The 27,187-nt window shown below is 38.0% G+C and overlaps 1 protein-coding gene across 1 annotated transcript in view; it reads left to right on the top strand.

The window, feature by feature from the left end:
* EPB41L3 (erythrocyte membrane protein band 4.1 like 3) overlaps window positions 1-27,187 on the top strand; it is a 100,071-nt gene that overhangs the window by 49,569 nt on the left and 23,315 nt on the right. The window contains exons 6-13 of the mRNA XM_019664703.1: window positions 4,679-4,754; window positions 7,102-7,320; window positions 7,673-7,760; window positions 12,987-13,139; window positions 17,286-17,383; window positions 18,231-18,406; window positions 21,536-21,702; window positions 24,986-25,549. Coding sequence (XP_019520248.1) covers window positions 4,679-4,754; window positions 7,102-7,320; window positions 7,673-7,760; window positions 12,987-13,139; window positions 17,286-17,383; window positions 18,231-18,406; window positions 21,536-21,702; window positions 24,986-25,549 — 1,541 coding nt within the window. The remainder of the gene's footprint in view (window positions 1-4,678; window positions 4,755-7,101; window positions 7,321-7,672; window positions 7,761-12,986; window positions 13,140-17,285; window positions 17,384-18,230; window positions 18,407-21,535; window positions 21,703-24,985; window positions 25,550-27,187) is intronic.

Below are 27,187 nucleotides of genomic sequence, written 5' to 3'. Positions count from 1 at the left end.
CTTTAAGAAAGTACTTTGTGTCAGTATTTATTAAAATTTTAAATGTGCTTATTCTTTAATCACTAATTTTACTTATAGACATTTATCCAGCATATGTATAAGAGAGGAAAATGTACATATGTGTACATGTATGAAAGTTCATTATAATACAATTTGCAATAGCAGAAAACGAGAAGCAGCTTAAATATCCATTTATAAAGAAATGATTAAATCAGTCATGGAATAGCCATACCTTGAAATACAAAGCAGCGATTAAATAGAATGAAGTAAAATAAACATGTCTTAGTTCTCATTAGTGAGACATTAGTGAGACAAATCATATTTATTTTTAAAAAGTTAAGCATATATTGATTGGTATGTGGAGAAATTTTGGAAGAGCACAAAAGATATTAACAGTAAATACCTCTCAAAGTGGCACTGCAGTGTAGGGGTTAAGAAAGGATTTTTTTTTTTTTTAATATATTGGGATGACAGTGGTTAGTAAAATTACATAGGTTTCAGGTGTACAATTCTGTAATACATTATCTATGTGTCACATTGTGTGTTCACCACCCAGGGTTAGTTCTCCTTCCATCACCAGATATTTGACCCCCTATAGAGGAATTAAAAAATTTTTTTAACCCTTTCCTGTAGCTCTTGCTTTTACCATAAACATGAATAATCTTTATAATTTTAAGTTAGTTACTTTTTTCAAAGCAATTCATTTTTACCAATAAAATCTAGATTAATTTTCCTGAACAACTAATTCTAGTTGAGTAAATTTGACCAGTTTATTAATAAGAATATCATTGCGATTGATGTTTTCAACAACTTACTATTAAGAGATGTTTCTAGTGTATTTGAATGTGCTGAAATATTAAAATATGCCAACTACTAGTAAATAATTAGTAGTGAGCAGTTGAAATGGTTTAATACCAGATAATATCTCAAAGAAAGGAAAAAAGTCACTATACTTCTAGATATTAGAGAATCTGCTGATTATTTATACAACTGTAATATCTTTACCACATTTTTGAGAAATTTGATGTATTTACTAACCAGAAACTTGATGAGTAGTTTGATAAACATATGTTGGGATTGAAACCAGGGACAGTTTTGGCTGTGATAAGTAGGTGAAAACACTTTTTTTAGTTCCAGACAATCCTAATAAAAACTTGTAGATAATGACTGTATTCTAAGCACCTTTTTATGGAGTTATTCAAAGCAGATGTGCTGAATATATCTCCTAACATTTTGTGTGCCTAAAGTCCTCTGTATTCATCCAACTAATGAAATGCTGTTTTGTACTTCGGTGATTTATAATTACAAAGCACTTTGAAAATATATTAAATGTTCAAGAATAAGTCATAATACTGTTACAAGCAAGGCTGTATAAACAGTCAGTTTTCTTTCTATTGTTATTGAAATTTTTTTTTTTTCCTTAACTTTCTATTTATCATACCTGCTACCATCCTTTCTAAGAGAAGAAAACTAAGGGACAATCAGAGCATGAGATTTAAAGGATATTTTCATCATGCAGTTCAGGCAATGTTTGTAACAGCAACATGAAGAAAACTAAGTGACAATCTTGCAGAGAAGGGAGGAGAGAGGAAAATTGAAATTTTTTAAAGTACAATTTGGTATTTTTATCTATATTCCTTATTATTTTCATACACTAAAATGCCTTCTTTCCACAAAATTTATGTTCTACCAAGGCAGAGAAGTTTTATCAAACTATTATAATTATTGTACCATTAGCCTCCTCTTGGTAAATATAAAAGATAAAAGGATGTTTCCATCCTTTTTTTTTAAATTAGTTTCAGGTGTACAAAACAATGTAATAGTTAGACATTGACAATCCTGATTTCCGTCTTTTTATGGTCCACAGTATGTCTCTAGAATGAGATCTTCATGAGAATGGCAGTCAAGCTGGTCAAGATTTTAAGTTATAACTTTATGAGAAACAGAAAATTCTGAAACTGAAGTGTTTGTTCTTATGAAAAAATCTAATTCTAGTCATATTTTATTCATACCTGATCTCAAAAATTTAAGTATACTGTATTTTATGATATGAATTTAGCATATTTGTGATATAGTAATTTATGATATAGAGTATATGATATACAGTAATTTTATGCTATATATAAATGCAGTATACTTAGAAATTTTAAGATTTAGCAGGCAAAGACTAAAATTAAAATTTTTTCATAAGAACTGTTCATCTTCACAATTTTCTGTTTACCATAAATTCGTGATTTTACATCTTACATCAACACTATGGGAGGATCATTTTAGTGCAAACTGTTTCATTTCCTGTTTCTAAACAGGGCTATCATCTGAGCAGACATAGGCTTGCAAACTCATTCACTGCATAATCATGTCCTCTCAGTTGATCTGTGTCTACCATATTTTTTATGGAGATATGTATTTAACTGGATATTTTTTCCTGATTGGGTTGTAGATGGTAATTTTCTTAAACTTTGCCGTTGTTTCAGAATCATGTCCTGCAGAGCCTTATGGTTATTTGGGTTATAACCTTAGGAGAGTAGATTCTTTAGGATTCGTGATTTTCAAAGCGTAGTCCCCAAGCCTAACTTGGGGTTTTACTAAACCAGAGGGTTTACGAAAAACACAAGTTCCTAGGCCATATTCCAAATCTCTGGAATAAAAGTCTTTGGGTGGAGCCTAGGAATTGGCATTTTAAATAAGCACCTCAGATGCTTCTTAGGCCCACTTTGAAACTCACTTTCCTGGAATGAGGATTTTTGCACTGAAATCTTTTTCTTACACTTTTTAGTTTCCAATTTAGAGTGTTTACCCAAAATTTATTATTAGATTATTTAATTGTATTGCTAAACTATTCATTGGATTGAAGGAATACTTTGAAGTGGATAGAAATTATGAAAGAGCAGTAAATCCATTTCCCATAACTAATTCATTAATTTTAATTCCACTTGCTTGGGGGAAAGCCAGCTCTCATTTCTGAACCTCACCAGTGGCAAGGGGGACCCATTTTAGCAGGAAGTGAATAAGAATCAATAGGAAAGTAAACCAACTCAGGCTATTTTTAGACTAACAGAAGGACTTTTTTGAGAACAGTGAGGAACATAATCACTAGAAATATATTTGATTGACAGATATTTTATGGCTTGTAATTCTTATAGCTCATGTTTCAGTAATATTTTCTGAGTGGTTTAAAAATAATACTAAGCATCAATTATACCTGGTCTTATGCCAAGTCCTTTATAAGGCATCTCACATAGTGGCCTTAAGTACAATGTGAATGGTAGTGTCAAGAATAAACTAGAATTAATAAATAGACTTATGCCAATTATGATGGAAATTTAGGTAATCTAGGCAGCTGAGTATTTCCTACGTAAATAAAAGAAGTAGTGCCAAAAGAGAACCTAGGAAGTACTTAACAATACCATCTCTTTCTTCTGAGTGTTTGGAAAGGGCTCATGAAGAAAATGGAGTTTCCCAATGTCATTTTATGGGAAGAAGGGACTGTTTGGAGGTCTTAGGAGAAGATTGAGGCATAAGGGTTGGACCATGAGGTCACAGAATTAGAGCGACAGGAAGACTACATGTGGCATGGATGAAAGGCTTCCAGTACGGAAGCCAGGGAGACCGGGAGGAACTTTTCATCAGCACATTCAGAATGCAAGCAGGACCTAGGCTGTGGCACTTTTAGTGTGGTTATTGGGTAGAGGGAACAAATGTGAACAGTGTCCCAGGAAAGGAACACCCAGACTTTAGTCAATTACTGCATTGAAAGGCCAAAAGTAAAGAACAAGATGAATATAAGTTAAAGGAGTGGTCACATACTGATAAAATGTAGAAAAGAAGGTTGTTTTTTTCATGTTCACAGTGATACACCACACTCGATTAGAGATAGTATTAATAAAATGAAGAGCTTAGTATAAGGCTTAAAAATGTTTCAAGCATACATGTGGACAACACAGCAAGTAAGTGCCTGTGAGTTGACTCTTCACTGCTTGAGAGGATGTACGTAGATGCTACAGGATAAAGAATGGCAATGTGTAAAGAGGACCTGTCCAAGTCATGGACTAATAACAAGGAGATGAGGAAATTGGCAATGCACAGTAAATACATTCAGTATCTCTTTAATCAGAAATTTCCCTAAGCATTTTCAGCAGCCCATAGAGTAGCTCACTTAAATATTCACTACAACAAACCTTCCCCGTGAAATAAAAATACCTTGAACAGTCCCTTGACATGTATTATAATGGGATTGGACCTGTAATCACAAAGCAGAAAGAACACAGGAAAGGGGATTATGTCTGTAATGTTGGTATGTGAGCTATCCAGAACTTCATAGCAGCTGATCCCCTCAATTCCAGACTTGTCTGATTGAGGATTATCTATATTGTTCACTTCTTTTCCCCTCTTCCAAAGGCTTATCTTTGTCCTTGAGAAAGAGAGGAAGTTTAGTTCATTTCCTCCCTGGTTAGAAGGGCCAGTAAAGGATTTGACTGGGAAGAAGATTAGAATCTAGATGAAGTTTCAGACTAATCTGTGGATTTCATTTAACGGAGACTTCCCTGTTTTCCATTTATGATCAAAATTTGCCTCGGTGTTAGAAGTTAGAGTTAAGGCAGTTCTAACGATCAATTACAATGCTAAGTATAAAGGAATTTTCTAGGGTTTTGTTCTAATTATTTTATAATCTCTGCAGGTGGTGCTTGGCACTTTTCATTTAATGTGAAATTTTACCCACCAGACCCCGCCCAGTTATCTGAAGATATCACCAGGTATTTGAAAGTTGTCTGTAAAAAGGCAGGCATCTTGGGAGAGTTGTGCTTCTCTTAACTTCTTCAGAGAAGAGCATGCTTACGTTATAATCATCCTTGCTGAAATGGCAAACAAAAGGCAACTGAATGAAAGCAAACATCCGATGAGATTTGCCAAATGATGTCTGTTTGCAGTTGAATCTTTGGTGCTAAGCCGATACTTCCCTCTGCCTGACCCTGGTGGGAAAGCATGTGGAATTGAGATACTGTCATCCACCCACCACGACCAGATTGAATGGCATTCAGTCTTAAATAATATAGCCATCCTTAGTGCTTCTGCTTTTAAATTTAGAGGGAAAAAATGTCTTTGGAGGCTTATGCCTTTTATGTAACCAATCTGATACTTAACACACCCATGCACACACACCTACATGTAAACACATATATACTTAAGAGTTTACTTTCCATGCCCTACAAGGAAAATGATTAACTCATTTTCATGAAAGAAGTTATTAAGAAAGGAATCTAACAGATTCTGGCGTGGTGACTGAGCTTTGAGCGTGAGAAGGTATCCTAATATGAAGCTGTCCTGTGTATGCCATATGTCCTGGGTTTCTCTACATTCCGCTTTGGAACCCCGACTTGCACTCTGTTTGGTAGTAAGTTTAGAGCCACTCAGAGCAATTTTGTGCAGTGTGTGCTGAATTCTCTGCATAAGCCTCACACCCTTGGAGGGCTTTTCAGAAAAGCGAAATTACTCAAAAAGCTTCAGTCTCTTGCTATGATTAAAAATAATTTCAACAGACATTTTAGGAGAAGGGTAAAAAACTAGCTCCAGAGTATTTCTTTTATATTTTCATTAAATCAGAGAAAATTTATAATTTCTTATTTAAAGATATTAAGGAACTATTTAATTGGCTAATTTGTGGTTATAGAGCCTGTCTATACCTGGATTTGAAATTTAATTCATGGTTCCTCTCTGTCTATTTGTGTAATGTTTGTAGAGCCTGTAAAATGTTTAGAAATTTTTATATCTGAATTACATGGAGTTTATTTATGTCATCAGCTTAAAATCGTATTCAGAGGGGAAATCTTAAGACTTTTTCATAGTCCTCAGCTTCAACAGATCAATGAACTCATTTCTTAAATGAAAGATACAAGGTGTGTTTTATTATTATACCTATACGCTGGGCCATGAAAGATATTAAAACTCATCAATGTCAACACTTAACCTTGGAATCTTCCGTAATTAGCATTATATCAATAAATCTTAAAAGCAAAATAACAGAGAAATCAGCAATTAGTGGAGATATTATGTTATCTTGGCAAAAGTATATGGAAAAAGTTTTACATTCCCCAAATTTAAAACTGTTTACTTAAAGTGGCGAGACTCTCAGATTTTAAGGTAGTAACTCTTTAGTTAGTCTTCATATCAGTGGGATTCTAGGAAGTTATCTAAATAAAAAAATGAGAAGTTGAAACAGAAATCATTATTATCAAGAGACTATCTCAGCAGAAATGCTAGAAATTGAGAGCAGAGTTTACGATGGTGTAGCTAGCTATGGAGTTACCTGAAATTTGTCTTGGTCATAAGGCCAGGTCTTTAGTCTAGATCAGGGGTTGGCAAACTTTTGAGATGGAAGAGCCGCCAGGGGTCAGCAAACTGGCTCGCAAGCCACATGCAGCTCTTTGGGTACGTACATGTGGCTCTCAAGTAAAATTGAAAATGAAAATAAAACTATCATGGTTTCATTTATAAAATTTTTAAAGGATATTATTTACATAATGGCAATTATGTAAAAATATATTTATGGCTCTCAAATAATTTTTAAATTGTTGTGAGGGACAGGATTGGCTCTTCCAGGGGTCGGCAAACTTTTGAGATGGAACGTACCCAAAGAGCCGCATGTGGCTCGCGAGCCGCAGTTTGCCGACCCCTGGTCTAGCTATCAAAATGAGACGTCCTTAAGGATAGTTAGAACTTAATAATTATATTAAGAGTACCGTTTTTTTTGTATTATATAACCCCAACCAAAGATTTCAGGGAGGGCGATGGGGACTATTCATTTTACTTTAAATGTTACGTTAAAAAATGTTAGAGGAATATGGGTTCCTTTTACTCTATACCTTATTAATGAAACCCTATTTTATTATGAACATTCACTTGTTTCTAGATGCCCTTAAATATTGTGTTTGATAGTCAAATATTTTCTTCTTATATCTGTATCAAAATATAGTTGCTAGAAAATTTGTCCTCATGTGATTATTAGACTGGGAGAAATTGCTTACAGAACAATTTATATCAAGTGGTCCCCTTTTCATGTACCCCAATGCTGGCTTTTTGTTTTATCCGTTTGGCTCCTGGAAGGTACTACCTCTGCTTACAGTTGCGAGATGACATTGTATCCGGAAGACTGCCCTGCTCCTTTGTCACTCTTGCTTTGTTGGGCTCCTACACTGTCCAGTCAGAACTTGGAGACTATGACCCGGATGAGTGTGGGAGTGATTACATTAGTGAGTTCCGCTTTGCACCAAATCACACGAAAGAACTGGAAGATAAAGTGATTGAGCTGCACAAGAGCCACAGGTTAGTGACAGACACCCTGAGAACATTCTTTTTAAGTTGTGCCTTAATGGGTGAGCATCGCTTAGGCACCATTTCTCCCAGGCCTGATTTCAGTGCATTATGGATGGCACTTTAGCAGAGTAGAGTTCCGTACTGGGTACCATTCTGGGATAGTTAGGTTCTCACTTAGAATGTCTCCTTGTGATGTTTTTCTTTAAAAGCCATTTTTCTTCTTCTTTTTCTTCCCTCAGAACACAAATCTGCTGGTGCCTTTATGGATGCTTATTAGATAGCAAGAGAGCTAAGTAGGAAATATAACAGCCCCACCAGGTATTAAGAAAAGCACATTGTAACACTTTGTTTTTCTTAACAGAGGAATGACGCCAGCAGAAGCAGAGATGCATTTCTTGGAAAATGCCAAAAAACTATCCATGTACGGGGTAGATTTACATCATGCCAAGGTATGTATTTTTTAAACCCCAAACTTTCTATTTAATTTTATTTAGTGCATTGTTATTATTGCCAGAAGCTGGAGATTTTTACTTTACTTCATGTAAATGAAACCTTTTGGGATTCAAATCTGCATTTGCTTTTTAAGGCCAGTCCAATGATAAAGCAAATTTTGTTCTCTGATATTTTTTACCAAGGACATGGCCATGCATGGCTCAAATTCACATTACTCGTGGTCTCAGCCAACAGAAAGCCCTCATCAGGCACAACCTCTGATTGTTGATTCAGTTGGAAACTTATCTTCACATAACAAGCTCTGAGCTCACCTCACCTTCCCTGGCTTCCCACACACGCCCTTTCTTCCTGCCAGACCCTGTCTCTGCCTTTTTCCTCAAAGATGCCCAACTTTGTTTGCACTGTTCTACTCTTCTTGTCTGTCTAAACTTGGCCAATTGTCCAAAACCCAATTGTCACATCTGATGCGTGCCAAGTACTGTTTATGCCCCTGTTCTAGACACCCAGCAGCCACTAGTAAATTCATGTGAAATTTAAATCACCCCATCTATAAGATTTAGGTATTTTGACAGGTAACCAGTATTTTTATTGTAATTTGGAAGTTCAACTAAATTAACCACCCAACCTAGGAATTGCCTGGTTGATGGGTGATTTGTGAAATGTGAAAGCTCTATCTTGGCTGTGGTGTCTTGGGAAGAAGGAAGTTGAGATTAGACTGTAGGAGGGTGAAGGTTGTGAGGATGTGTGGAGCAGCTTTTTACTCCATTCCGTACTTGTTTCTAGAATCTCTGTATTTTTCAGCAGTAACAGAATAAGCGTGTGGACTATTAGCCTGTTATTTGAACAGCTGTGAATAAAGTATTGTGGAAGTACAGGCAAGCTTTTATGAAAACCGTTATCAAAACATGAAATTTGTTAGAAGAATCTAAGTACTTACTAAGTACTTAGTACTTAGTAATCCAGTACTTGAGCAGCGTTCAAAAGATCAGTGTTTGAAGTTCAGGGGCAATTTCTTCTGATTTAGCCTCACAAGATCACATCATTCCAGTAATGGGAATGTGCCTTTACTTCTGATACACAGACTAGTCACTAATTTTACTCACAAGAACGTGCAGTTAAAGGCTTCCAGGGAAGCGAGTATCTTATAGTCAAGTTTGGGATCAAAACAAATGAAGGGTGTTTCAGCTGACTCTGTTCAGGCAAACATCTCAACAATTCTGAGGACCCACGGGAGGGAACTCTATGATCTGTAGGTTCGGTGGATGCCTCGTGTGGGGCTGCTCCCTAGTTGGCGTTTGGGGAGCAGACTAACCCACAGTGAGTTTGGACAAGAAACTGTTGGCCATCAGATGAATGCAGGTTTGATTGGTTATGTCTGTGGATCATCTGTACGTCACAGAGGATGAGCCACTTCCAAGGCTTGTGGGCCTGAGCACTAACTGAGACCTGACTGGGGCTTACCCCAGGGATGTGCTGGTGCAATGAATGCCAAGCTTTTTGACATTCGTGTGTAATTAGAACAGCCGGTGTAGCTCTGTTTACTTGCCAGTTCATTATTATATTTTTTTCACTTATTTTGCAGTCAGAGAATGAAGGCGTTTTATACTTTATGCCAGGTATAAGGGAGCATGATGTTTTAAAAGAAAAGAGGACACACACTAAGACTGCTTTTCTCTTAGAGTTTTTTCTTGGGTGACTGAAAGAAAAGGAAATGAAGGTAGCCTGAAAATTTGAGTACACCAAAAGCTATTTTTGAATTACATTACATACAATGACTCACTTACTGCCCAGGAAAAATACATAAATAAAAGATTAGGGCATGCATTTAGGGAAGTGCAACTCAGGATGTATCAGTGTGCCTATCAGTAAAATAAAATCATTCAACATTGCTATAGCTACTGAATTAAAATAGATAGCTGCAATAACATGATTTGAAACTATGCCAATTAAAAAGGAAAGAGAATTAAGGAAGTGCAAATGCAGCCCTTTTGTAGGATTTCATTTAAATACTAAGTATAGCAAATTATTCGGTTATCGACTCCATTTTCTCATGTAGCCATACTCCATCATGTCAAGAAGGAAATTGACTGAATTAAATCAGAGCTAATTTCCGGTTATAAGAGACATGCCTTTCCTCTATTGATGGTATGAAAGGCCCTGAGCTTTAGGACCTACTTAGAAATTCTGAATCACGATCTTGAACTTCATAGCTCTGTGTAAAAAATAAATACCCAGATTAGATGAAAGTCCCTTGTTTTGGAAAACCTATTCCAAATGCTTTGGTTTTTTCTTAAGAAAACTATCTCTGCTTGTTTGTCATCTAATGTCTGAATAGGCTCTATCAGAGTCATTTATTTCATATAAGATTCTAAAATGTAGATATAAATCCATATCGGATAGCCCATGGACCAAGTGATAATGAAGGATAATAAAGTTTGAACAGTGATTTTAAATTAAGGGAATAGTGTGCTCATTTATATTACTTACGATAGACTGATCCAGGTCTTCCCTTAGTACTCCCTGCTGAAGGGAGCATTAAATGTTCATTGGTAGGAAAACACATATGTCCCCAAGAAAGACAGCTGTGATAGCGTTCAATACAAAAGACTTATCAAACTAACTTGAATACTGTAGGCTGTGGCCAAAAACTGGATATCTAAGGTATCATTTTTTGTTGGTGTATGATTAATGAAATGTTCAACAAACATGTAATGGTTTAATACATGCCAGGTAGGTGCTGTGCTGACCATGCAGTCACAAAGATTAAACAGAGCTCCTGCTCTCAACCAGCTTATGGTCTCAAGGAGAAGGCAGATGGGTGGGTTTTTGTTGCAGTACCCTTTGTTGGAAATAGCAGAATGATTTGGGGACACAGAGAAGTGCATGTTGGAGGGGACAAGGAATAGAGGAGGGAGCAAAAGAGACTTCTTGATCTTCTCCTTGAAGGGATTCCATTTTCTTACTATTAAAGGATACTAATGGGTGATTTAAAAATAGATAAAATAGTGAAAAAGGTTTGAAATGTCCTTTCCTCTTTAGGTCATAGGCATATTTCCTAAACTTATGTTTTTTATCAAAAAGAGAGTGACTCAAAGAGCAGTTATTCAAATGACCCTCCCTCATGCCAGCATCCTGCTTGTGGCATGAGGTAGTAGCCGTGCAAGCAGATTGGCTGGTTCTAAAGGATAAATGATGCCAGCTACTTGTCACCATCAGGTTATAGCTCTTTAAACTGCTCTTTCAAATTAAAGCCCTCAATAAGTGCCTGGTGTTTGAGTCCTCCTTAAATTTTATTATGTTGTAATATCCTGACATCAAGTTTTTCTACTTCTATAGAGTAATTTCATATCTAATAGACTGATATGTTTCCAGGGTGAACTATTTCATTTTAAACCAATTAGTTTGTATTTACAAACTTATGTTTCCCAGAGATGGACCAAAATATTTATTTTTAATTCTGGAAATGTTCTTCTTGTGCCTTGCACTGACAGGATTTAGAAAGTAAATTCCCACAATATGGATGAGTCAGAGCCTCCTGCTTGGATTCTGCCATTTTCCTTTCCCTCCTTTGCTGGTGCTGCAGTGATTCAAAGCTGGGGACAGCCCTGCTGATTAATGTGACAGAAGAGTTCAGCTTCACCTCCTACATGCCCCCATCTTCCAAAAACCAGTGAGATGAGAGGGTGGAGACTGTGCTGCACACACAGGCCTGCCTCTGTCCTTTGTTTTTACCCTACTCAGGGCCACCACTGATGTTCATGTTATCCTGATTTCACCTGAATACAACATTTAGGGGGCATAGACTATACATGGTATGTGCCCTGTACTTTACATAACGTCTCTGATGACTTCTGGGACCTCTGGGCCTCACACACTTCTAGTAAATGACCTAAATATGAAATGTGCAAATAGCAAAGTAAGTTGCAAATGTAGCATGATTCCACTTTTGTTCTAAAAGACCAAACTATACACATATGTAAAATGTATCTGTATGTGTGTGTGTGTGTGTGTGTGTGTGTGTGTGTGTATGTGTGTGTATAATACTCTTAATTGTGATTGCTACTAGGCAGTGTGTGTATATTGGGGGCCTGTTGGGGAAGTACAGTTCACACTTTAAAAAAATTATATTTAAATTTTACTCCAACAATAATGATATATAAAAAAAGATTGAGGCTCCTTTTTTAAATTTTATTTTATTTAATTTTTATTTTTGTAATGGTTTTATTGGGGAATTGAGGAGGGGAACAACGTTAAGGAATTGGGGAAGGGGAATAGACAAGTTGCTGTCCTTTTGTTCTTCAGTCTAGTGTGGAGGACATTGCTTCACTGGCCTATGTTGGTATTATCATTGCGCGCTTCCCGAGTGAGGCAGATCAGTCGCCAGCCACTGGACGGCCGCTCACGGCAGCTCTTGGCAGCTCACGAAAGCTCACACCTGCTGCCGGCCAACCCCACTGCAGCCTACGCCATCACCGGTGACTTACAGCAGCCCAGCTCCAGGTTGAGCTGTTGTTCACCATCTTAGCTGTAGAGGGCGCAGCGTCACTGGCCTGCATGTGGGATCCGAACCAGGGCCCTGCTGCTCAGAGCTCGCATCCCAAGCCAACTCTTAACCAACACGCCACTCGGCCGGCCCTGAGACTCTTTTTAAAGAAACAAACTCCAGAGCACTCCTAAGAAAGGATAGTGCCCCTCTGTTCGTATACATATTAGTTAAAAGAGTGCTGCCTCTGGAACCAGGCTGCCCGCATTCGGTTGGGACAGATACATAACCTCTCCATGCCTCAGTTTCCGCATCTGTAAATGGGAATAATAGCAACTATCTCAGAATATCCTAGTAAAGATTAAAAGAGTTAATGTATGTAAAGTGCTTAGAACAGTGTTTGGCACTCAGTAAGTGAGAACTGCAGCTGTTATTACTGTTACTAGCACACCTTCATCTGGTTGGCCTTCTCTCTGTGCAGTGTTTATGTTGTAAGTCCAAGATACCTGGGTGAGCAAATTGTACTCTAACAAATCTCCATAGTGATAAATATCTTCACTAAAAGGCTATTATTTAGTGGTAATATTTTTTAAATGGCTGTAGTATTTTTCGTATTTACATTCGAGCTACAGGTAGTCAATTGCAGGTTCTGTCATGAAAGCTTAAATATCGTACTATCCAGCTGTAAGTGGAAATAAGTGAGATTACTGATCCATTGTTTCTTGCCGCTATTTTCCAGGATTCTGAAGGAGTAGAAATTATGTTAGGAGTTTGTGCAAGTGGTCTGTTGATATATCGTGACCGACTGAGGATAAACAGATTTGCCTGGCCTAAGGTTCTAAAAATTTCATATAAACGGAACAACTTTTACATTAAGATTCGCCCAGGAGAGGTAAGTAAACCCAAAGTTGCATGTACATTGGGAAGAAAGGTGCCTGATAGCAAACAAAAATTTAAATTAACCTGTTTACACATTTTCACCATCGCATAACATATGGTGAGTTAGTTATAAGTATGTCTAAATGCCTAAGAGAATTTATTGTAGGTTTGTCTAATAAACGGTAATCAATAAAATGTTCTCTTCTTATTTATTATTTTATTTCAATTTTTCCCACTGCATACATTAATTGAAAGAGTTGGTTTTACATATTTTAATGTAAAATCCAGGTTCATGAATAATGTTTGATATATTTCCAGCATTGGTATAAAAGAAACTCTTAGTCATTAAATCTCTTTATGAATAAAAAATAGATTTCTTCCTTTCTGTCCTGTTATGTCTCAGTGCTCTTTCTCTCTGTCCTCCAAATCTGATAGCATCCTAAAGTGACTAGCTTAGAGATAATGTGTGTCAAGGTACCAGAAAGATTACCGTATTTGCCGGCGTATAAGACGACCCCCTAACATTTCCACTCAAAATACAGAGTTTATTATATACTCGCCGTATAAGACTACCCCCTCTTCCGACCATACACCCAGTATGGTATCGCGATTCCCAATTTTGCGCTATCATACTGGGTGTATGGTCGGCTGTGTGCGATTTTGCGAGTGTGGTAAAATCGCATAACAGCAAAATCGCATAACAGCCGAGCATACACCCAGCAGCGCTGCTGATGCCTGAACGGTATGTGGAATGAAGTGGGCGGGCATCGGGAGGCCACTATGGCACGGGGCAAGCACTATGGGCAGTCTATCTGAAGTGTACCTGGCGTATAAGACGACCCCCCACTTGGAGGCATATTTTTCAGGGCCAAAAAATCGTCTTATACGCCGGCAAATACGGTAGAATAAGGGATGCCGAGTGTAAACTATGTAAATGTCCCACAGCTTAATACATTTCCACCCTTTTCTTTTTTTAAATCAGAGAAGCTAATGAAAGAGTAAAATTTGTTAACTAAGCCTAATTCCATGGACAACAACATCCATTATCAACTTAAATTTATATCCTCCTTAGTAGTTTATACATAACAAGTAGTAAATATCTGTTATTATCTGCTTAATAGGTAATTAATAAGTATCTCCAATTCTAATCAGTATAGTTAACATAATGGAGGCAAAGCTCATTGTAGCTCATTTATGTCTCTGAACATTTTTTGGTATCAAAAAGAATTATCTCCATTCTTCGAAATAAACCTACCCACTGGTGGGAAGTACAATTAAAATATCAGACTGTTAATGCAAGCAATCATGTGTAATGTAAATATAAAGTCATACATGTCTATGAAGACTGAAATAATCTATAAGCTTTTCATGTACCTGAAATTGCATAATTTTAAAAAATACTACCTAAAGATTGCATGTTAAAATTACATCTGAAGCTGATGTTGTATAATATTGCATGTCAACTATAATTGAATATATGTATATATAGTCACAGGACGTGGAGTATAGTGTGGGAGTGGAGTCAAGGGAATTATAATAGATATGTGTGATATGGGCAGGGGGAGAGGGTTGGCAGATTGGGGAGGGGGCTTGTCACTTTGGGGGTAAAAAGTATAACTATTGCACTGTGTTATATAGCTGAAACTAATTTTAAAAAATTTTACAATAAAATTTTAAAATAATTATAAGTGATGTAAATACATTTGGATTCCTTAAGTATTTATTAAGTGAGCATCTATTTGTTGCCAGTCACCATGTTGGGCATTGGAAATAGAAAACTAAATATGACCTTGTTCCTGTCCTTAAGGGACTTTCTGTTTAGGAGAGAAACAGACTCACACACTTGGAATTATGATGTCATGGTACAGATGAGATAATCTTCCATAGATACCGAATGAGCTTAGTTGTGAGAGACCTGAAGGAGAAGTTGGGGAAATGTATCAGGAGATAGTAGCGAGCCGTGACGGTTTTAAATTAGGATGTGACATAACTTCATGAATATCTCGGAATGATGGATTTCTCAATGAAATTCAGCTACTTAGTGATTTGATGGGACCTAAACTAGGGCAGAGGTTCTAGGAATAGAATGCAAGGAACAAATTTGAGAGAGAGATTTCAGATGCAGAACAGTCGGTTTTAGAGACAGGATGGGGGAAGGATAAAAGAAAGAAAGAGTCCAGCATAATCAGAGGTTTTCAGTTTGCATGACAAAAGTCGATGGAGATATTATTATTAGACAAGAGAGAAAACGGGGGAGAATTTCAGAAAAAATAAAAGAAATTGAAATTCCTTTAGGACAGATTTTCAGGGGGTTATTCTTGCATAGTAAGAAATATAGGACCTGAACAGAGTCATCAACTGTATACATTTTATTCAAGGCCCTAAGCATGAAATAAATTACCCAAAGAACAAGAGAAGTTAAAGAAAACAAACAAACAAACAAAAGACCCTAAAACAAAAACTCTGGTTATCACCACTTTTGAGAAAGAGGTAGGCAGAAGAGGCACATAAGGAGATTAAGAATAACAGCCAGAGAAAGAAAAGAAGGGACAAAAAAACAGTCATCGTGTCAAGGAGATAAGGAGATGAGATTCAGGGGATGTGGTTAACCAGCAGTGCCAAATGTTACAGAGAAGGTGCAGGGTAAAAATTAAGCAAAGTACATCCAAGTTAACAGTCAGATTCTGTTGTGACATTTAAGAGTTCAGGATGGTGTTAGGAGAACCTGGCAGGTAGCAGTGAGGTAAGGAGTAAGGTCGCGGAGGCTTCTCCTTCATGATGTTCAGCAGTGAGCAGGTGAGAGTTCTGGTTCAGGCAGAAACAAGCTCAGAGAAAGTTGTTTCCTTTCCCTTTTTTACAATCATATTTCTAGGCTGAGAAGAATGAATGAAAAGTAATTATCACTGGCAGGAATGCTCTGAAGAGGTTGAAAGAAATGGATACAAAACACAGCGAGATAGATAAACATTTAAAAAGTGCAGGGGCCTCTATCATCCTTGAAAGGATCTTCCCGACTTCTTGCAGCAGGAACGAGTTGACTCTTTTTTAAAACCCCTGGCCTTAGCATAATATGTGGGACATAACTAGATGCAGGATGAATAATGGGGGATGGCTTGTCTATTGACTAGGTCTGTTGGACAGTAGTGATTTTCATGACCACCACTGCACATGAACATCCACAGTGAGTAAGAAATCAGGAAAGGCAATGGCAGCTAATGCAGCCTGTGATGTATTTCCCAGTCGCCTCCCACCCCGACCCTCTCAACAATGAAGAAATAGAGGTCAAGCATAAGTGTATCTCACATGCCATGCAGAGGAACCCTCCCCTTGCTTCCCTGTCACATAAATTATTTTTGCTATTGATTCTATCAGTAGTCTGGTGGTTTTGTGTTCTTTCGGAAAGCCTTTACTGTTTACGATAATTGCCCTCTGGCGGCCAGATGCATATTGTCTCCAAAAAATAAAAAAATTAATGAGTATCTACAATAATAATATTAAAATATACTACTCAGGAAATCAGATATTTCACCTTGAAAAATCAAGTGGCTGATCAGAGTATCATCTGACCTATATACACATGCTGAAAAATATGAAAATGTGTTCTCCTAATCTCTGATCTTATATATAATATCAAGAGATGGTAGCATTTGACATAATAATCCATATTGGAATGCACAAATAACATCAGCAATATCTGATATCAAGTCATCAAAGATCTAGGATATATACATATTTCCAGACCAGATAGTAGGAGAAAATGTCATCCTGAGAATGCTACAGACTATAAACCTTTTGGTTATTTCTCTACCTTCCAGTTGAAGTCATGATGTCATGGAGAAACCCTGATAGTTAGGCTTAAAAATGAGATCAGGACAAATTGGTCCCTAGAAGGAATCCAAATATCCTTTTTTGCATTTAGTTTTCATAAGATCCATACTGGTACATAAGACATTTACTATATACGTGATGCCGTCGTCTATACCTACAGCATTTTAAGGAGATAGATATAAGGAGATTTTTTTCTTTTTTATAATGGCTATGCAGCAATTGATTTAGTGAGTAAAGGAAAAATTTGTGGGTGGTATGATTTTGTAAATTATTTGCTTTTCTGTTATTTATGGTTCCAAACTTTACTCTTTAATATGTTTTTTGAATTTAGTTTGAACAATTCGAAAGTACCATTGGCTTCAAGCTACCAAACCATCGAGCTGCCAAGCGTTTATGGAAAGTATGTGTTGAACACCATACATTTTTCAGGTAGGTAGAGATTATTTTGGTTTTATTCCTAAGGAAAAATTAGAATGATTGGAATCACGTACTGAAAAAGGTTGTTGGGAAAAAGAATGTGGAAGCATATTCTTTCTAGTTCTTCAAGTTTGTTGTAACCAAATTTCTTTTTTTTAATGTATTTATTTTATTAATTTCAGGTGTACAAAGCAATGTAATAGTTAGACATTTAAACCCCTCGTAAAGTGATAACCGACCCACCCACCTACCACCCCCATCCCCCGCCCCAGGCTACTACTCCTCTGACATCTTATATAGCTATTACTTGATAACAGATCCTAAAAGAACTTCTGACTAAATTTGAGGAATTTTCCTTAATTGGTCTTACACTTAATATGGCCCCATCTCCCCTTTTTAAAAATTATCTTTAATGTCTTTTTATTATTTTTATAGTATGGCCAATCCATTCTTTACTATTTCAGTAACGTCTCAAAACCCTGAATTCTTTGCTTACATACAGTACTAGGGCCATCAGATTTGTGTCTTCACGATAACAGATGATCACTGTTCTTCTTCAATACCGCCACCTATTTAATTGCTCTTTGGGTTGATCGAACCAGAGTCTCTACAGTTGCACGGGATGTTCAAGTTCACTAGTCCAACTCAACCCGTTTTCCTTATAGCCTCTATAACAACCCTCATTGATCTATACTATGGGAATTGATTTTTTTCTAATAAAATCTGATTCACTTATTGCATATTGGGTGTTCATCCTTTACTACACAAAGCACTTTACCTTTCAGAACAGAGTAAAAAGTTAGGTTTCTTAATATTTGATTTAACAGCCTACCTGGTGTTTTTTCTTTAATATCTTTAGACTGTTGTTGCCCGAAGCACCACCAAAGAAATTCCTTACCTTGGGGTCTAAGTTTCGTTATAGCGGCAGAACGCAAGCCCAGACAAGACGAGCCAGCGCGCTGATAGATCGCCCAGCCCCGTACTTCGAACGCTCGTCCAGCAAACGTTATACCATGTCTCGCAGCTTGGATGGAGGTAGGCACCACTCACCGGCCCCTAATAACCCCTGGTGGCTGCCCAATAGGACGAAACCATCGGGAGCTTCGGAGAAACATGGATCCTCTTGGATAGTAGGCAGTGAAAAACACTTGTTGGTGTGTGGCTGGAGGGCAAGTTTTAACCTCAAAAAAATGTGCCTTTGTGAGTCTCATGTCTGTTATTGTAGATTTATATAAAATCACATAAAAGAATGGTACTGAGGGGTGAAGAGCATGTCTTTTTTAAGCTGGTACCCTGAATTTGGAGAAAGATGCTCTCATTTTAAATACAGTAGTCACGTTCCCTAGAAATAATTTGGTTCCCTTGCCAGCAGATTCAGTGATTGTCAGGTTTGTCTTAAACAATTTGTTGCAGAAAGAAAACTGGAAGTTAAATTTATCTCTGTTTCTAAAAAAAATTTTTATGACTAAAATGCGACTCTTATCAGTCATTGAATAATAGCTGATAAAGGAGGACATTCAAATAACAGAACAAAGGGCTCTAAGTTAAATCCTCCTGGTTAGTATTAATTATACACCAGATGGAATGGGAGAGCATTGCTATGTAAATATTTTCTACTGTTAAGTCAAATGTGTAAGTAAACCAGGGAGAGAATCACTTAAATAACATGTTTAAGGAATGACATAATCATAAATTTTCAGCAGGTTTTGTTTTGTGTGACAGTTTTGTATTATATCTATAGTTACATGCAGATGTGCTTTCTGTTACAAGACATGAAAGCTGTAGTAATACTTGTACTTAACTTAGGAACCGAGCCGTAGCCAGACCTGTCTTCTAATTCAGAGGACCTGGAGATCAGCTGTTTTATGGAAGACCTATGCTGTTTACATAAAGAGTTAGGAGTTTCTAGCATGTGTATGATTTTAATAATAAGCAAAAGCATAAACAAAAGTAAATAAAAGTTACAAGTGCCTGAGATCACCTTGCTCCATATCTTTCTTCCGCCACTCGCCGGAGTCTCAGTTCTCCATTCCTTTCACCATACCCCAGTGTGGTTGGTGAACAACATACTCCCTGTGAATCCCTTGATTAAAAAGAGTGTATTTTCCTAATGGAAGATGTTATAAACAGCTTATAGAAAAAGCAAACGCTGTGTTAATAGTGCTGTCTTATGTATGTTACTAGTGAAGCAGAAAGAACACTCCCCTGGCATAGATAAATCCAGGCGGAAGTCCAAGCCTTCTAGTTGTATAACTGTTGGTGAATGGTTTCTACCCGCCTGTCTGGGTTACAGTCATCACCTGTAAAATGCGAATAAGACCATCTCTGACAGGGTTGTCGCAAAGACAGAATAAGGCATGTGTCAAAGCACTCTTATTATAGATGTAATTGTAATTATCTCAATAATTATATTGATAACTATCCTTACAGGCTTTTGTCAGCTGGCCTAGGAGGTTATTACCATTCTGTATCTTCTAAGAGTTTCCTGTTTTAGGAACATCTAACTTAGAGCCAAACTTTTGGAATAAAGTGTTTGTTAGGACTGTTTCAAGTAGAATTAAGATACTGAAATATCCATGTTAACAGTGAAGCTTTTGTTTCAGCGTTGTCTCCCTCTTCTTTCTCCTTCAGAAAATCTCTTTAAACTATGTGTGTATTCTATATGTCAGTGTTGGAGGAACTTTTGTAGAATCACATCTTTTCCCCTGAATACCATCCACTTTGTTCAGTGATGTGTACCCAAGGGAACACATTTGTTGTGAATGTTGTTTTCCTCATGACCTTTTGTGTGATGACAATTGCTGAGAAGGCAGAAGACAATATGAAATAAAAGTACTAATATCATGCTGTCTCTTCCTCCCTGCCCAAAAGTGATGTTAGTATGTGTTGTCTCTCACTCTTTGAAGTCCTGCCAATTCTAGTATGTTTTCTGTGCTGCTGATCTGGGGGCTATGGCCGCATGTTGGCGTATAAACTGCTTTTTGCAAGGTTGCATCTACTATAGAACAGCCTAACTGGCCCATTAGAAAACTATATCTCATATGAGCTTTTTATCAGTATAACAAGATGTAAAATATCTTAGTGAAGGTATTTTAATGAAATGGCTTATTATTAAAAGGTTTTTAGAATCTTTTCTGACATTTATGTTTTAAACTTACTAAAATATGAAAGCAGATTATATTTTGCCTGTGATTAGGTACTGTGTATTTGAAAAGCAGCAATTATAAATCTCAGTGAATAGTGTGATATTTAAAACCTAAAATAGAGAGTACCAGATTTTAAAAATTGAACTGAATCAAGCATCTCTTTCACTAAGACATTTTAACTGGGATGAAAGGCTGTATCTTGTATCTCTTTATGTTTGCATGCCTTGCCTTTGCATGAATTTCATTAGCAATCTTTGTCTTGTTTTCCCAAAATATTAGAGAAAAATGAATGTGTGCATATCGTGGTAGATATGTATGCATATCTTTTTAAAGTGCAGTAGAAATTAAAACATTTCTGCCTTCCATTGAATGGAGGTGCCATCTGAATTTTATAATCTCAACCAAGATGGTTAATTTCCATAGTTCTGTATGTGGCTTTTTTATGTTGCAGGAGAGTTTTAAATCATTATTATTAATAATTTTTTAAAAAATATCAGTGCTTCTTGGTGAATGGCACTTTTAATGATATGATCAAAGTCAAGCGCAGTAGATCAGTTGTCTACTGAAAATGTTATCAGTTGTGGGAATTGCCACTGTTTCTGGTGCCGGTGCCCAGCCAGTTACTCCGTTATGGCTGAGGTGCCGCTCAGTCCTCCATCCTTAAACTCGTATCCACCCTGACACACATCCTCACTATAGAGCCTGAGAATGGATGGAAATTATTCTGGTGGCTTCAACAGACGAGCATTTAAATCATTTTAAAACGCTCTAGCGTAAATGATACAGAAAGTTGAGTTTATAGTAGCGCTTAGATGAAGGTACCTGCAGTGCTGACTTGTCTTCCGAATGCAAACCTGGTATTTTGTAGGGGTATTTTTTTCCATAATGGGACAATTGGTGGTGTTTATCTGTCTTCTGACTTAACTATTTCAGACTTTATTTCTTCAATTGTATTTGCTTTTAGCGTCAGTGAATGAAAACCATGAAATATACATGAAGGATTCTGTGTCTGCTGCAGAGGTTGGCACTGGCCAGTATGCCACAACCAAGGGCATCTCTCAGACCAACTTGATCACGACTGTGACTCCAGAGAAAAAGGCCGAGGAGGAGCGTGACGAGGAAGAGGACAGACGGAAAAAAGCGGAGGAAGCCACGCCTGTTGCAGCAATACGGCATGAGGGAAAGGTACATCTCCCAGGCTGCCTCCTAGAGCTTACTCAAACTGTTGAGAACTACTAAATAATACTGAGTATATAAGCCAGGAATGTGTTAAGATTTAGGCTAATTCATATTTCAGCATTAGTTTCATTCATACTGTCAATTTTTAAATTATTTCCTTTGTCAACATTTTTCCTGTGAAAGAGCCCTTTTTAACTTTTTGAGCATTTTTACTTTAACAGCTGATGTGCTGTATAAGACTTTCAACAGCTGTCCTGTCTGTATTTCTTAAAAATATGTTTAATGGCATATTACACTTTTCTATTTGGGCTCACATTTCAGAGCTGTCACTAAGGCTGTTTGCTTTGTTTCTGGCCCCATTCTCCTACCCAAGTACTGTATATTTTTTTAGATATACAGTATGATTACATTGCCATTCTTCTGACTGCAAAGTAGCTGAGTGACCATAGCCTGTGTGTTTATACACTGTTTCCTCTCTCAGTTTTAGGATTATAATCTAATCATCAAAGTAGTGAGTGGGCAAGTTTTGGAAAGCAGTATTAAGGCAGAAAGTTGCAAGGGAAGATGGAAAGTGAATTTGGCAGTAGTTTCTCCAAGGTGTATTTTTCATTAAATTTTGTAACTTCATTTCACCCAAAATTCAATTTATTTTTAAGTGTGTGTTTATTTCTGGGGATCCAACACTATAAAGCAACTTTTTAGAAAATAAAAGTCAAAAAACACATAGACAACCTGCTTCTGGCTAGAGGTTTTGTATATAACACAGCAGCTCCCTAAAAGTCAGAAAACACGTTGGGAGCTTTATACATAATAATATGGAATAACAGAGTGGCTCCTGCGATGTACATGGTACAGAGTGAAAGGAAATAGCAGAATAAGAATGCTGTATAACTTACAGGCTATGCAAAAACTTGCATAAATTTGATTCAAAAATGTTCTTTTGCACATCGGCTATTCAAATATAGGTTTACATGGCTGGGACTCACCACCTAGGATGCAATAGAAAAATGCTCCTTTTGGCAAGAATTTAACAGTGACAGCTAAATGGGTAGGTCAACAAACATATTGTAGTTGTAGTTCTGTTAGGATATTCCAAATGACCCAGTCCATGATTTTTTTAGGATAAAATTATTTGCCAAACAGAAAAATAAAAACAGGATAGGAAATGACAGCAAGACTATTTGGATCACTTGTGCTATTAAAATGTGCTTTACTCTGAATTTTTTTCTTGCACTCTTCCTTAAGAAGTTAAGTCAAGGCAGGTTTTAAATAGGACATGAAAACAAGGTAACGTTACCTGAACAGCACATGTGTTCCATGATTTCTTGAAAATCATGTGATTCTCATGGATGTGTAAATATGATTAAGTGGCACATAAAAGCACATGACTTTTAGTTTGCTCCCAAAATAAATCCAGGCAGTTTCACTTTATTTGATTTTAAAAGACCAGCAATTTGTTTATCGAACATGTAGCACTAAGCGATCATCACATTGTGCCATTTATGCCATGGGAAAATAAAAAGACAAAGAAAACAAGGACTCTCATAGCCTGAGTGCCTGAGAAGCCACCAACTCTTTGATCCAAAAATGCTTCAGAAAGGCTATGGCCGGAGCCAAGTACTGAAGGAGGCGGGAGGCTGTCTTCATCTTCCACAGTGCAAAGCTGTCTTTTAAAAGCCACGTTAATGTACAGCATGGAAGATTAAACCTTAATTTTATTCTTCATCTTCAAAAAGGAATGTAGAGGGCACTCATTTTTTAAACAAAGTGAAAATGTATTACTAAAAATAGTTATCAAACAACTGGTTCCCTATTCCTTCGAGAGGAGGCGTATTTCCCAGCTATGATCACCTCAGGTGCCTGGCCTTCTGCCACTGCGGGAACAATTGTCTGCATGTAGAAGTCAGCTTGTAGCTTCTACATTATTCTCAGTTGTGTGCAGGGTCTGGTTTAAAACACAATGTTTAACGTCACGTGACTATTAGGAAAAGACGTACTTGTCTAATACCAAAAAGGGACACTTCTAAATTCTAATATATTCATAATATAATTTTATTTGTGTGTTTTCTTACCCTCTGTCTCTATAGTTACCAAGTCAGAATTGGATAACTGCCACAAAGCAGGCTGGATAATTTCCATGCTATCAGGTCACTAGGCAAACATGAGTGTGTACACACACACACACACGTATGCATGCATGCACGTACACCCACAAACACAGTGTCACAGAGAGCTGTGGAAGTCTAATTATCTTCAAGTTCACTGGAGACCTCGTCTTGATCTCCCTGGGCTATAGCAGCTTTGGTGCTGTGCACAGGTCCTGTTTGAGGCTTGCTCTCCTCTTCCCCTCCTTGCTCACCAACCCTCTGTCACCTGCAGAGGAAACTGGCACTGCTGACTGCGACTGCCAGGGCCAGAGAGAATGTGAAGAGCCTCACTTTCCCCTGCAGAAGCCCAAGCTCACTGGGAAGCACGTTTGTGAGCATACCTGCCTCTTAAGGACTCAAACCAGGGCAGTTAAAAGTATCATTTATCTACTTAAAAAAAAAAAAAAAAGCCAGAAGTCTGGGAAATTGTATCTTTCTCTTATTTATGGACCATAAATAATACAAAGTAAGTATATATAAGTCATATTACAAGAAAAACATTATTTTTGCTAGTTAGCTTGTTGAAACCACTTATTGGAGTTCAAGTTCCATTTATATCAAGGATAAAGGAGCCAAAATAGGAATTTTCAAAGGAACATGAATTTTTTGTGGAGAGTCAGACTTTCTAAAATGCCAATTGTTGGATTCCCCAATTGGAACTGCTCATCAGATAGGAGTGGGGCCAGAAACTTCTTAGTTTGGAAATCCTTTTTTTTTTTTAATCCAATTAAACTATAGCAATAGATCTGTTAGCTGGAGATCAGGAGAAGTTATTGGAAGTCTTAATTTTAAGTTCTCAGTTATGTTTGCTCTCAGAACCCTAAAACTTTCTAGAGTTGTTTATCTAAACAAAATTTTTTGATCGTGTGAACCATGTAGACTTGACAATTGCCCACAGATATCTTCTGATTTTTTTTTAAAAGCCCAACTAGATTTGACTGTCTGATGGGAAAATGGTAGCCATTCGCGGTAGCATTGGCATGCAGCTTGAGTACTTTAAAGTTCATGAACAACCCTAGTGTTAAAATTCTTGTTTTACAATTTTATATTGATACCCATAAGAAAATTAACTAATTGCAGTTTTCTTTTTGTCCTTTTGCACCTCTGTTTGCTGCTTTCTGTCTCTGTCTCTTTCACATCAGTCACCTGGGCTTGGCACTGACTCATGCCTTCTGTCCCCCCCATCAGACCACTGTCCCTTGGCATCTCCCACAGAGCTCCGCAGGAGGTGTAAGGAGAATGACCACCAACCTCCAGGCTTCCAGCCACCTAAAGACACCGTGCATGTGCACGGAGAGCCCTCCATGGACTCTGAGGGCAAAGGGAAGCCGTACCTAGGAGATCGAGATGTGGCCTTTGGCTACAGACAGCAAACTGGCAAAGGGACCACCCTGTTCTCCTTCTCCTTGCAGCTCCCTGAGTCATTCCCTTCTCTTCTAGATGACGATGGATACCTCTCTTTTCCCAACCTGTCTGAAACCAACCTCCTCCCGCAGAGCTTGCAGCATTATCTCCCAATTCGCTCACCCTCCCTCGTGCCCTGTTTCCTCTTCATCTTTTTCTTTCTGCTCTCCGCCTCCTTCTCAGTGCCATATGCCCTCACTCTCTCCTTCCCTCTGGCTCTGTGCCTCTGCTACCTGGAGCCCAAGGCGGCCTCCTTGAGTGCCTCACTAGACAATGACCCGAGTGACAGTTCAGAGGAAGAGGTGTGTACCTCGGCATAGAACACACTTCCCTGTCGTGGTCGGGGCTTCGGTCCGCAACAGTGTTAGACGGCTGCTGCGATAGTGGTCCTACTTTCAGAGCCTCATTTATTGTCTGTGCCAATCTGTGAAGAGATTTTTATGTGTTGGGGAGTACAACCCGGCCCTAGGGTTAGGCACAACACCATGTGGATGTAGCAGTGTTAGCCCAGCCCTGAATCGTTCTGCTACCCACTAAATTACACAGGTGGTGAAGGGTACAGCCAGAAGCCAATTCTAAATAACCCGTTAGCTATGTGAAAAATCAGGATTAAGTCAAAGGTTCTGCAAGTTAACATTTAATAAAGTAAATTACATATAAGACAGGTACATAGCTTTCGACTAGATTTATGGAATGTTACCAAAAATTACAGCAGGTCCTCAAATAATGTTGTTTTGTTCAACATCTTTTCATTATAACATTGATGAGATGCTGTGGGAACTTAACTCTTGTTTACATCAATTAGCCAATACTGAAATTGGTTTTGTTATACATCGTGTCATTTAAAGTTGCAGAACCTATCAACAATGTTAAGTGAGGACTTACTGTATCCTGATATCGTGATCCATGGTGGTGATATGCTCTAGATAAAGGCTACTGGAGGCAAGAGGGGAGAGAACACCGCCATAGGGGATGTGTCCTCGTCATCATCTGGGTAGCTTTACAAAACTGGAAATGCCTCTCCTCCCTGGAGACTCTGAAAGGTCCCCACTTCAGTCTTCTGTTGTAATTGCCAGATTATCATTATTACTCACAGAGGTGAGCCAGATCCCATGGATGTGTCGGATCAGAAAGAAGGTTGGAGCAGTTTAAAACAGCCACGTGACATCAGTCATTGGTAGGGCCAGAAACAGGACTGGAAAGAACTGCCATTGAAAACACCAGTTTTCAAACCGTCAGGAAAACACTCACTTTATGAGCCTATACATTGTAAAAATGGGCTGAAATTTCATCAGTACTAGCAATGCCAATATATACATTGGACAAATTCTTTCAAACCCAGCGTAAGCCAAAAAAACCCACACACATTTGGATAGTCTGGAAAGGCCAGGGACGTTGGATGGACCTCTGTAGCTCTCCGCCAGACAACTGTATAGTAGGGAAAGGACTTGAGCCTTCAGCCTCCCTCCATGAAGGCATGCCACCTGTCTGTCTTCTGTCCCTCATCCGAGTCATTGGGTGAGTTGACACTGTAGCCAGCAGTTTTTCCTCTTAATTGCTCTCCTTTCCCGCCACTCCAAAGCTGTATGAACAGCCCAGCAGTTTCCCTTTACAGGCTTCCAGTAGAGCCCAGGGAAAAAGAGCAGGAGCTGCCAACAGAGGCGCCTGGCTGTCCCCTGCCCTCCTGCCTGCCCCTCTCCCGTGTCCCTCCAGCTCTTCTGTTCCCACAAAAGAGGGTTTTGTGGCAGGAGACAAGCCCAGTACTCCTAGAATTAAAGAAATTTTTTACAAAGTCAAAGCGACGCTATTGAAAGGAAAGGAAGTCATTTCAGTTCTGTGTTTAGCTAGAAATCACGTGAGCTGCACCTGTGAGTATACAGCATTGCAAGGGTGTGTAAGTATCTATATTTAGTTGTATTATGACCATTTCTTTGCAGCAG

This window comes from Hipposideros armiger, unplaced genomic scaffold, assembly GCF_001890085.2.
Source record: "Hipposideros armiger isolate ML-2016 unplaced genomic scaffold, ASM189008v1 scaffold_428, whole genome shotgun sequence".
Lineage (NCBI taxonomy): Eukaryota > Metazoa > Chordata > Mammalia > Chiroptera > Hipposideridae > Hipposideros > Hipposideros armiger.
Note: the sequence above shows the minus strand (reverse complement) of the source record. Positions and strands in the feature narration are given on the sequence as shown.